This window comes from Ochotona curzoniae, unplaced genomic scaffold (assembly GCF_017591425.1).
Source record: "Ochotona curzoniae isolate NIBS_2020 unplaced genomic scaffold, NIBS_Ocur_1.0 contig_2927, whole genome shotgun sequence".
Classification (NCBI taxonomy): Eukaryota; Metazoa; Chordata; class Mammalia; order Lagomorpha; family Ochotonidae; genus Ochotona; species Ochotona curzoniae.
In genome coordinates this window covers 7,297,703-7,309,769 of record NW_024465654.1, presented here as the reverse complement: position 1 = coordinate 7,309,769, position 12,067 = coordinate 7,297,703, and the positions used below count along the sequence as shown (strand labels likewise).

At 48.7% G+C, this 12,067-nt stretch overlaps 1 protein-coding gene across 1 annotated transcript in view; it reads left to right on the top strand.

Annotated features, from left to right (window-relative positions):
* Nucleotides 1–2,577: 2,577 nt before the first annotated feature.
* NELL2 (neural EGFL like 2) overlaps nucleotides 2,578–12,067 on the top strand; it is a 168,778-nt gene continuing 159,288 nt past the window's right edge. The window contains exons 1-2 of the mRNA XM_040979035.1: nucleotides 2,578–2,661; nucleotides 2,988–3,116. Coding sequence (XP_040834969.1) covers nucleotides 2,607–2,661; nucleotides 2,988–3,116 — 184 coding nt within the window. The 5' untranslated portion in view covers nucleotides 2,578–2,606. The remainder of the gene's footprint in view (nucleotides 2,662–2,987; nucleotides 3,117–12,067) is intronic.

The window sequence follows — 12,067 nt, the reverse complement described above, 5'->3', positions numbered from 1 at the left end:
TGGCTTCTGTTCCCCAGCTGAAATGGCAACCTGGGGGGGCGGAGCTCTGGGTAGAGGTTGGAGAGCCAAGTGTGTTTGTTACTGGAACACAAGTTCAGAAAGCTGCACAGGGGCTGCTCTGGTGAGTGTGTGGGTGCAGCCACGGCTTGTCAGTCAAGCCCTGGCTGCTCTCTTTCCCACTGCTCCCTGCTAATGCATAAGAGGAAGTCAGCAGAAGATGTGCCATGTACTTGGCCTCTGCCATCCATATCGGAGACCCAGATGGAGTTCTAGGCTCCTGCCTTCCACCTAGCTCAGTCCCACTCATTGTGATCAACTGGGGACTGAACCAGTGGATGGAATATATCCTTCTGGATTTCTCCCTGTCATTCTGCCTTTCACATATAAATAAGTGAACAAATAAAATTAATGAATAAAGAGAACTGTAGAAAGAGAGTCCCAAGGTGCATGGATGAAGTGTGTGTCAGGACTGGCATCCAGCAGGTGTAGACCAGGGATGCTATTCAAGCCCTGCCAGGTGAAGAAGCTCCAACCAGTGTCCAACCCCAAGTTGTGAGCTCTGAGGCTGAGCACTCATATGGTCTCCAGATTTCACACTTCGGATTTATACAAGCAACTCTGTCCCCTCCTGCTTGCTGGCACTTCCATTACTCCCATAATACTTAATTAGGTTGTGTATTTACAGTAGTAGATTCAACAATGTGGGGGCAAACACCACCCTTCTGGTGGGAGTCCAAGTGAGGAAGTGCTAGGCAAAGCCGGCCTTGAACCTGTGCGGAGACAGGCCTTGGAGTGCTGTGAGTTCAAGGCCAGTGGACTTGAGGTGTCCATATGTCTTCATGCCTCTTGTCTTCTCACATTTGCTCCTCTGGTAGCATGTTAAGTAATAGCATCACGTGAATTCTGTCTTATGTCACTTTGCATATGCTTATGCTCCTATAGAATGCTTATCTGATGAATAATCTTTTGATTTAGATTTTGAATTTTATGTAGTGTGGTTTTACAAACCAGAGAAATTTCATACACTATACAAATAGTGTAAGATTCCCCAAGATTTAAAAATTAGAGTTAAATGGAATATTTTATAAGATTTATCTTTTCTATTTAGTTTATCTTCCATTTACTATATTTTCTTCCATTTATCTATTATTTATCATTTGTTTATATCCCTACCAATTATGTGTCTAGTCTGCTTGTTTATCATCTGTGCCTGCCTATTTAATCTACCTTCTTTCACTCACCTGTGTCTAATAGGCATTTATCAGTTACCTATCAATCATCTACCATTTACCTATCTCTATTCCTTATTTGTCTACCTATTTATCTTCCTTCCTCCCTCCCTCCCTTCCTTCCTTCCTTCCTTCCTTCCTTCCTTCCTTCCTTCCTTCCTTCCTTCCTTCCTTCCATCCATCCATCCATCCATCCATCCATCCATCCATCCATCCATCCATCCATCCATCGTGTGTTGTCCTGTATTTATCCCTTTAGGTGTGGGAGGCTGTGGCTGTGCCCCTTCCCTCAACCCTGATCTTGTCCTGGAGAGCCAGTCGCATCCAAGTTCTGTGTGCCAGGGGGCGCGCGCGGCCCGGGAGCTGTCCAGAGGCTGAGTTCTGCCGTGCCCTGTCAGTACTGGGGAAGCTCTCCAGCGCCCCGCCCCGGGGGATCTCTCAGCGAGGGCTCCTGGGCTCCCCGTCGGTCTGCAGCTAGCCTCTGCCCCTCTCCATACTTGGTCTAGTCCCTTGGACCTCTGCAGGCTTCTGTGCAATCCTTGGAACGAGTGCCGCACCTGGGCTGACATGGAACAGAGCGCAGGGGCGCACAGGGGCAGTGGGTTCCCTGCTCTGCCCGAGGCGGGCAGGTGCCACGCGTTTTAGCCGCACCCCTGCGGCTGGGGATACCTTTTCTCTTCGCCTGGGAACCCCACCCGGCGCGGAGGGTGAGAACAAGGACCTTCCGGCAACTTGGCACCTTGAGTGTGGATCTTCCGATCCCGAAAGGACGCGGCCTGGCCCGGTCAGCAGGCGCGGAGGGCGGAGGCTGCCGCGGCTTCAGGCTCACTGGGCCAGCTCGGAGCCAAGGAGCCGCGCTGGGGAGGACACACAGCCGGGCCTCTAGCTCCCCTCCTCACCTCCCGCCTTCCACGCCCCCAACCCCCCTCCCCGGGAACCGATCTCAGGCTGAGTGCTCTCGCCATTGTCTGCCTCCACCACAGGTTCGCGCGGCGGCCAGGACCCACGGTGTGGCCGCCCGAGCCGGGCTTTCTGGGGCTTTCCCCTCGCTGCCGGGCGAGCCTCGCGCCGCTTTCATCCGGCTCGGGAGCGAATTTCCCCGCAAGCTCGACCTCCCGGGACCCCTCCCCACCCGCCTCCCCGCCTGCGCCGGCGCTGCGTGGGGGAGGCTGTGCGCATTGGAGGGTCCAAGTTCTCCGCGCGCCGGAGGGGGGCCTCCCTTTCCTTTCTTAGGCGGTCCAATCGTCTTAATCCCGCTAATCAGTAGACGCGAGGCAGCAGCTGGGGAGGCGACGCGTTTCCCGCTGGATTCCCAGAACCTCTTCGGTGTTTCTTTTCTGTTCCAGAGGGAGGCGATGGACTGAGCGGAGCCGCGCCATGGAGTCTCTGGGGTTGCTGAAGACCCTCTGCTGGCTTTGCGCTCTCGGAGCAGGTGCGTGTCGACCCCGCCGCCGACTCAGTTGGTTCTGGGTGGGGGCTTAGAGCAGGGGCGGGGCAGGTCCGCGTTGTCTGCTTGCCCTGGCGATGGCGACTCGGGTCCCACCCTAGCCGGGCTCTGAGGCCCGGGAACTTTGCGCGCGGCGGGCCGTGTGTGTTGAGTCTGGGAGATGGGGCTCGGGGCCCGGCTGCTCTCGGCTTGGCTGCTGCTCGTAGGTAGGCTCTGGGCGAGGAAAAGCCTCCTCGCGTCCTCGGTCCCAGCATTGAGGCTTGTGTCTTGACGCAGCCTTTTCTTTCTTCCTCCTTCCCCATTCCCGCCAGTTTGGGGGCTTGGTGTGGATCCCTCCCTGCAGATTGACGTCTTCACCGAGTTGGAGCTGGGGGAGTCCACGGCCGGAGTGCGCCAGGTGCCGGGGCTGCACAATGGGACCAGAGCCTTCCTCTTTCAAGGTAGGGCACCGCGTGGAGCCCCCTGTGCGCAGGCAGTGCAGCCCGGCGGGGTTCTGGGGGAGGGGGTTGACATTCCGGTTGAAGGCGTCTGAGCGGGATGAACAGGGGTCGCGGGGCACAGACCCACGTCCTTCTCTCGCTGGGATCTTTCGCCCGCATCCTCGCTTGACACTGCTCGCGCGGGGCCGGTGGACAATTTGTTAATGACTGAACACCACTCGGGCAGAGGGTTGGATCTGGAGTCCGGGAAACAATAAAGCGCTGCCCTAACGCCTTCTCTGGGCGGAAGCGGCTTAGGAGCAACCAGGGCCGGCTGCTGGTGGTTGAGTGGTGCTCGCTGCAAGTTGTGGGTGCGCGGCGCCCTGCGGGGATTCCCGAGCCGAGCCTGGAGCGGTCCCCGGCTTCCCGCTGCGAGGCCGTCCCCTTCTCCCCGCAGGGTGCCTCGGAGGGGAGTCACGCGCCCTCCGAGTCCCTCAAGAATATTTCTAGGACTTGAGCGTTTACAAGTCTGCCTCTTGCCATCCTTGATTGCGTACTTAACATCCTAGAACTTGGTTATAGTCATTAGCTGCGCACCGTGTTTAATTTGAAATCACATTTGACTGTGCGTGCAGTCGGAGGGCAGCAACAGGCGCTCCTCATTTCGGCCAGGCTCCCTCGTTGGGCTCCGAGGCAGCCACGCAGGCCGGACGTGAAGCACCGTGCGTAGGGTTCTCGCACCAGCTGGGCCAAGGCCCTCGGCCCCGCCCCACGCAGGTGTTTCTAATAAGGCTTCCTGACTTGCAATGAATTCAGCTGCGGCTTACCGGAGAGTCGGGCTTCACAATAATGCCACGTCGGCGGACACGCGGCCCAGGAAGGGCGACAGCTGCTGGCCGCGTCCCTGTGGGTGTTGTTGCCTGCTGTGGCCGGTGTGTGTCACCCCACAGCAGCCCAGCGTGCGGATGGCAGAGGAGCGTGGAAGGGGTCGCGTTGCTTTAGCACCGGATTGCTGTGGAAAGAATTTCAACGTTATTTTTATGTTTGGGAAACTTGCCTTAAAGATTGTCTTTGTCTCGACATTTATGATGATACAGCATTTAGCTCAAGGTCTTCCATGGAGGTAAGGGGGCATATTGACTCCCGAGGAAACAATGAGCAGACTCTTCAACAGTGTGTCGGCAGAATGTCTCAGAGCTGAGCAGAAGTGTGATGAGGGCTTCCGTGTTTGGCTCTGTGCTGGCTTTGTATCTGGTGGGAGTCCCTGTGAGCTGGACACGGAGTTGTGTGGGGACTGTCAGCTGTCAGTACTCAAGACCCCTGTGCTGGGTCACCAGGTGGTACCATGCGGCTCGGGTCTCCAGGGTGCCTTCCCCTCTTGTCTGCAGAGTGCCTGACAGCACGGACAAACCCCAGGGCCGTGCCTTGGAGGAGCAGCACCTTCACCCGGTGCACTTTTGGAAGTGGTAATAAGTGTTTAAATGCCATGCTTCTCCTTGGTAGGCATTGTGAAACACAGTAACTGGATTATCCGCGTGACCAGATGACATGAGGAACCGGCTGTTTCTGTTGATGTCAAATCTGACATTCAGACAGAGGACATGCTTGCCAGGGGGGTTTGTGATATGCAGAGATGTACAATTCCTGAAAAGTTGTGAACTTTACCTGCTGTAGCCATTCGCTGAGAAAGCACTGCGTCCGAGTTCCCAGTGGGTACACCGTTGTGATATGCTCCCCGAGGTCAGCTGTCCCAGGGCTGTGGGGTCGGCAACAGTCAGGCCTTGTCTTTGCAGAGAGGGAGATGCTGTGAAAGCCCTGCCTTTGCAGCTGGTGTCTGTAGTGAATTGAGGTGTGTGAGATGTCAGGGCAGGAATAGTAACACATTGCAGAGCCTAGAAGATGTTGTCAGCTTCCTCGTGCACGTGGCCTGATCTGTTCTAAAAGGGTAGAGGTCGGCTGGCCGGCCCTCTGCTCCTGTGGTGACCTGCCCTTGCTCCGCCCTCAGCTGGGCCACCAGGACACTCCCAAGCACTTCTTGAGCTTAACGTCTACTTCTCCTTCAACCATGTCATTTTTGCTCTAGTGATTTTTAAAATACATACAATTCAGCACTCTTTGGAGCGGTTAGTACATTTTGCAAATTATCTTGAAAGATCTATCATTGGACATGTTCTGCTACATATGTATGATAAGAAATATCTGAAAGTCATTTTTTTTTTTTATCATGATAGCACTTATAGCATCACTCACATGACTTTGTTGCTGTGGAACTTGATTTGTAACTCTTTGGAAATTTGAACAGCAAGATGCTAGATTAGATTGCCTCTTAACAAATGTGGCTTTTGATTTGTGACAGTTGCAAAAATTTTCGAAAGAAGAAAGTGTCCAAACAATAGCTTGAAATCTACATCAAGATCTTTGAGTCATTTCTAGCTGTGTTATGACTCATATCCACAAAAATATACTTATTAGGCTTTAAAAAAATGGAAGAATGAAAGATGAAAAGTTCCTATATGAAAGGTTATAATGAGAACCAGTGCAATTATATGTGGAATTGTACCTGCTTTAAAGTCTAGGACCCTAAGGTTCTTCTCCCTGTGTGCTACAGATCAGGCAGGGTGCGTCACAGAGGCAGCGTCCTAGGGCTCTGTAGGATCCTTGTGTGATTTTTACATCTTCTATTTAACAGTTCATCTTTGCCAGATTCTCAAAATGGAGAATCTCCTCAGTCGGTTTAGTAGAATTTCTTCTGAAGTTTTCTCTCAGATTTTATATGATAAAATAAGAGCATATTTTTTCCTGAGTTGATAGCTTGAAAGTAAGCATAGCAAGTATTTTTCTAGAACTGTAAGATTTAAAAGGACACTCTGATGTGGTGTTGAGCACAGACCTTAGTGAGGCCTCTGCAGGCGCTAGTGACTGAAGGACGTGTGAGAATGCGCAGTGGCTGCCAGTGGCTAACCATGTGGTGGTCAGCAGCACCTGGGAGCTTAGGCGGGACTCAGGTGTCCCTGGCACCCCCACAGAACAGACAGTAGCTAAGAGATGGGCCAGGTGGAAGATCACTGATTCTGTTCCCAAGGGAAAGTTGCTTATTTTTTTTAAAGATTTATTTTATTTTTATTGGAAAATCAGATATACAGAGAGGAGGAGAGACAGAGATGAAGATCTGTCTGTTGATTCTCTCCGCAGACGGCCACAATGGCTGGAGCTGAGCCAATCTGAAACCAGGAGCCTTTTCTGGGTCTCTCACACGGGTGCAGGGTCACAAGTCTTTAGGCTGTCCTCCACCAGGATTAGAACCAATGCCTGTATGAATTCCTGGCATGGACAATGCAAGGACTTTAGCCACTAGGCTGATGTGCCACACCCTGAAATTGCCTGGTTTTGCTGAGCTTCAGTGCCCAAAACAATTCTAATGGGAACCTTGTAGGGTGATTAAATGAGTTCTGCTGATTTCTTCACTCAAGCAAGTTGTTGTGGAGTTCCTTTACTGTTGGTGTTAGGCATAAAGCAATAGTACCTTGAAGTAGCCATTTGTGATTACGGTTAAAACATCTATGGAGAACAGAGTGTGAAAGGCATCTTCCTTCCAGCTGGGGAGTCCCAGGGTGTGTCTCAGTCGTCTGGAGGCTTAGGGATCAAAGCAGCACAGGCAGGACCGAGGTCCCAAGCTGGCATGGGATGGTGTGCTTGAGGAGATGGAGTGGATGCAGAGGATTGGGATAGGACAGGAAGCCGAGGAGTGAGCCGGGGCTGTGTGCAGCGGAGCATCATGTTAATACAGTGAGGTTGAAAATGGATTTCTGTGCAAAGGACAGAATAATGATCCCTAGAGAGGTCCACGCTGTGGCTGTTGGATGTGCAGTGTATGTGATGCTGCCTGACAAGAGGGAAACAGGGTTGTTGATCAGGGATGCTCCATATAGGTAAGCGACCATGGGTGGTCTGGGTGAGATGTGTGTTCACATGGATCTTTTAGTTCTGAATAGAGATGTAGTAAAGTCAATGTGAGTGATGTGATACAAGAAGGACTAGGTTGGCAATTGCTGGTGTCTGTCTGTCTGTCTGTCTATGAGAGAGACAGAGACAAAGACAGAGACAGACACCGACTGACCAACCCAGAGATCAAGACTGGATTCATGCAGTGGCTGGGACTGAAGCTGGGAGTTGCTCACTTGGGCGGGTGACAGGAAGTACACTGCATTCAACAGCTGGAGTTGTATGCTCTGGTGTGGCATGCAAGTGTCATAACCATGAAGCCAAGCATTCACTCCTGTGGCTGGCTTGGAGGATGAAAATGGGCTGGTAGCCCAGGAGTGCCAGCTGTCCAGAGAGGCTGGAAAAGGAGGGAAGAAGTATTGCCTCGGAGTCTCTAGAAGGAACCAAGGGCTTCTGGCATTGTCCTGTGGAAGTTGTTTGGACTGTGAGATCTCAAATCTGTGTCACTGGGAGTGCAGCAGCAGTTGGACTCTCGTAGGGGAGTCATGAATGGAAGGCATCAGTGAAGTGGCTGAAGTTGTGGAGTGCTTTTGGTATTGGGCATTGAGCAGATGTGGGAATGATTTTGAGGTTCCACAATAGTAGGAAAATCTAGATTGATATGAAGCAACTTTATTCTTAAACAAATATGGCTGTTGAAGACTGCTCATGTGATTTGGAAAAAAAGGGAAAGAAGTAGTAGAAAAAATTGGAGTCACCTCAGAGGGCACCTCGGGCACCTTGAAGGTTGCTGGAGGACTTGTGACCACTGACAGCATGACCAATAGTGGGCTCAGATGAAAATGAACAGCTTGTTTGTGTAAATTGGAGATGAAGAGTCCTGTGGTAGTTTTGAAGGCAACACTTTGCAAATGGTTAGCTTGGACAGTTAGCTGTGATCTTCACTCGAAGGTGCCCTCTGGCTTTGTCACATTGCCAGAGGCAAAATATGTGAGAATGGAGACTAAGGGAAGGACAGTTAGGCAGGAAGGATCCAGAGTCTCTCCAGCTTAGAATGTGCTTGTTAACATCAGGCACACATCTGGGAGAAAGCCAGGTCATGGCCACGTCCTGCGTTGGGAGTGATAAAAGTTGGCATGCTCGGTTATCAGGAGGAGCGATGAGATGGATTCTCTGGAAAATACTGACAAAGGGCACTTTTTGGTCCAATGGAGTGAACCATCAGTACATACACGGGAGTCCTATGTTCTTTAGAATATTATAGGAGCAAATATTGCTTCTGGCCTTGCTGAAAGTGTCAGTGAGAAGATGAATGGAAGTAGGTTGTTGGATGCCCCAAACTGCATGAGTGAGAGAGGTTGATAAAACCACTCGGCTGTAAACAAGGATACTCTTTCATCACAAAGGATTGACTCGGGGCAGAGCTGAGAGTCCTGGAGCCTGAGCCAGATGCACGAGGATTATTCCTGGGCCTGGAGACCACAGGGAGTCTGCCTGGGTAGAATTCAAATGGACTTGGTCTGGCAGCTGCTGGTTCTTTAACGTTCCTTTTCTGCTGTTTTGAGCGACAGTAGCTGCTACCCTGTGTGTTCTCCCTGACTTGGGGTGGAGGTGATCTGTTGCTTGGGACGCGTAGGATCTGGAGGGAGAGCAATAGGACCTCAAATTGGGTTCCATCCAGACTCGCTCATGCCGCATTTAGATGATGAGAGTGGAGACCTTGTGTGGTTCCCCACCCCCCCAAATTTATTTATTTATTTCAAATGCAGCGTTATGGAGAGACAAAAATGTCTCATACACAGAGATATTTTCCATTCTCTGCATCTCTCCCCAAATGGTCATAATAGCCAAGTCTATGCAGGCTAAAACTGGGAACCTGAAGCTCTCTGCTGATATCCCAGCGGCGTGGAGGGGCCCGTGTGCTTGGACGAGGCTCTGCTCCCCGAGTGGGTGCATTGCCAGGAAGCTGGATTGGAAGTTGGATAGCTGGGACTTGAACCAGTGTTTACATGAGCAGCTGCTTAATAGGCTGTACCACAGTGCTAGCTCCTGACACTTAGTGTTTTTTACCTAATGAGCTGATTTTCTAAAACTAATAATAAATGTTTCAGTGCAACATAATACACATATGTTGTGGAATGGGTGAATCAGCCTGATGAACCTGTGTGTAAGCTCTCACATTCTTGTGGTGGTTTGTCTCCTCTGCATGATGAGAATCCCCGAGTTAGGGCACTTTCGGAGCCTTTTCCTGCACTGAGCTGCAATCTTGTGTGCCATGGCTCTCTCTCGACCTACTCTGCCAGCCCCGTAAGCAGTGCTGCACGCTGAGGCTTCGCGTGTGGATGGGATCGGGCGGTGCTTGCTGTGGTTGGCTGATGAATTCTCCAGTGACGTGCTCCAGGCTCGTTTGTGGCAGGAGTTTCTGCTTCCGCAGGATAGTACTCCCCTGTGCCCTCTAACGTATTTTCTTTGTTTCTTGGTTCATGGATTAGTTTGATTCTATATTGCGGATAATGTTGCAAGGAACATGTGGTTGATTTCGTCGTCTTTGGTAGCGTGTACAGAGTGGATCTGCATCAGATGCAAGCTTCCTTCTTCAGGTTTTTGGCCTCCATCGTGTTTCCCCGAGTGGTTCTGCTGACTTACGTCCCCACCGTGTGTACAAGTTCACTTTTGTCCACGTCCTCGGCAAACACAAGGATTGTTGAACATTTTGGTAGCTGCCATCCCAACAGGTGTGAAATGGTATCTCACTGTGGCTTCCTTTGCTGGGCATCTTTTTAATTTGACGCATTTCGTGTCTGTTTTTGACTGTTTTACCTGAGCTTTTGGAGTAACATTAAAAAAAAAAAACCCAGAAAAATAGAAACCCAAAAGAAATTGTTGTTCAGATCAGAGCTTTGGGCTTTTGTCCCTTAGTTTTTTTTTTTTGTTGTTGTTAGTAGTTTTATATTCTCTGGTCTTACATTTAAGTATTTGCTCCATCTCGAGTCTAACTTTCTAAGAGCTGTGAGGTCAGGTCTTATTGTACTCTTGTACGTGAAGGTGCATGATGTTGTTAGCACTGGTTATTGTGGAGATGCTTTTTTAATGCCAACATTTGTCATGGATAATAGCCCGTTTGACATGGATGAAGTGAGAGTTCATAGTTTAGATTTGTATTTCCTTAGTAGTTAGTGACTCTGTATCTTCAGGGGATTTTGTGGTGTCGTTTGAGTTTTAGGATTGTTTCCTTCCATTTCTATGGAAAATACTATTAAAGAACTAATAAGAATTATATTGAAGATCCATTGAATAGCATGGACATTTTAGCAACATCAATTCTAGTCTGTCATTGTTAGGTACCTTTATGTTTATATCTTAGTTTCTTTAATAAAGATTGTATAATTTTCAGTGTATATGCTTTTTCACTTCTTTGGTTGAATTTATTTCTAAATATTTTCTGTTTCCACAGCTGTTATAAACAAAATTGTGTTCTTAGTTTTAAGGTAGTTCATAATGATGTATAGGAACGCAAGTCATTTTTCTCTGTTAATTTTTTTTTTGGCTAGACTTCACTCATTCTGTGTACTGATCCTGACAGTTTTCCGGTGCAATGTTTTGGTTTATGCGTACAAGTTCATGTTAATGGAATGCAGGGATGGTTTAGCGTCTTCCTTTCCATGTTGGGTGCATTTAGCTCCCTCCTCTTGTGTATTTACTTGTCTCAGGCTTCAGTATTGTACTGACTAGAAGTGGCAAGGTTAGGTTTGTGTCTTGTTTCTGTTCTTGTAGGTTTTCACCACTGAGTGTAATATTAGCTGTAGGTTGATCATATGTGGCTTTTACAGTGTTGAGAGAGACAGTTCTTTCACACTCAATTTATTGGCAGTTTCTAGCATCAAAGGATGTTGAATTCTGCTAAATAGGCTTTCTTTGTCTAGTGAGATGGTGTTATGGTTTTATTTTTCATTCTTTTAACTGATCACATTTGCAAGTTTGTTTATATTGAACAAATGTTGGATCATTGGGATAAATCCCTCCTGGTCATGGCAAATGATTCTTTTGATGTACCATTAGGCTTAGTTTGGTAACGTGAGTATTCTGTTGAGGCTTTTTGTATATCTCTCCCTCACACATATTGGCCTGGCATTTTCTGTTTGGGTTGTATTCTTGTCTGCCCTTGTAGAAGGAGTCTGGAAGTTTTGCCTCTCTCCAGTGTTCTGGAGGAGTGTGAGACGAGGGCTGGCATTAGCTCTTGAAATGCTTGCTAGAATTCATCAGTGAGGCTGCATGCTCTGAGCACTTCCTTTGGTCTGTTCAGGCTTACTGTTTTCAACATGCATTCTTAGTAGGCTCTGTCTGGCAGTTGGTCAGCTGCTTCCTAGGTTATCTAGCTTGTGATCAAGCAGTCAGTCACTCACAATGGTCTTTTGGATCTCTGTAGTGTCTGTTGTAGTGACTCCTCTTTCATATTTGATTTTAATTCTAAGTCTTCTTTTCTCTTAGTGTCACAGAAGATATATGAATTCAGTTAACTAAAATGACAACTTTCAGTTTTGTCTTCCTGTTTTTAAATCTGTTTCACTTTATTTCTTCCCTGAGATGAACCATTCATTCATTCCACTAACTGAGATTGCATGAAATTTACTGGTTCTCAGAGGTGGCATCAGGTGACTTGTTTGATGTTGTTCTGAAGTGTGGGTGTTTATTGCTGTAATCGTCCCTCTTGCAACTCTTCTGGCTGCTAAGTATTGGCATGTTGTGTGTCTTCCCATTTTTAAAGTTATTTTTACATTTTATTTCTATTTGTTTTTCAACCAATTGCTTGTTCGTGATGATGATATTTAAACTTTTGAAAAAGATTTATTTATCCTTATTGGAAAGACAGATATACAGAGAGAAGGAGATATATAGAGAAAAATGTTTCATCCACTGGTTTGCTCCCCAAATGGCCACAACTGCCAGAGCTGAGCTGATCCAAAGCCAGGAGCTTCTTCCAGGTTTCCCACACAGGTGCAGTGTCCCAAGGCTTTGGACCATCCAGTACT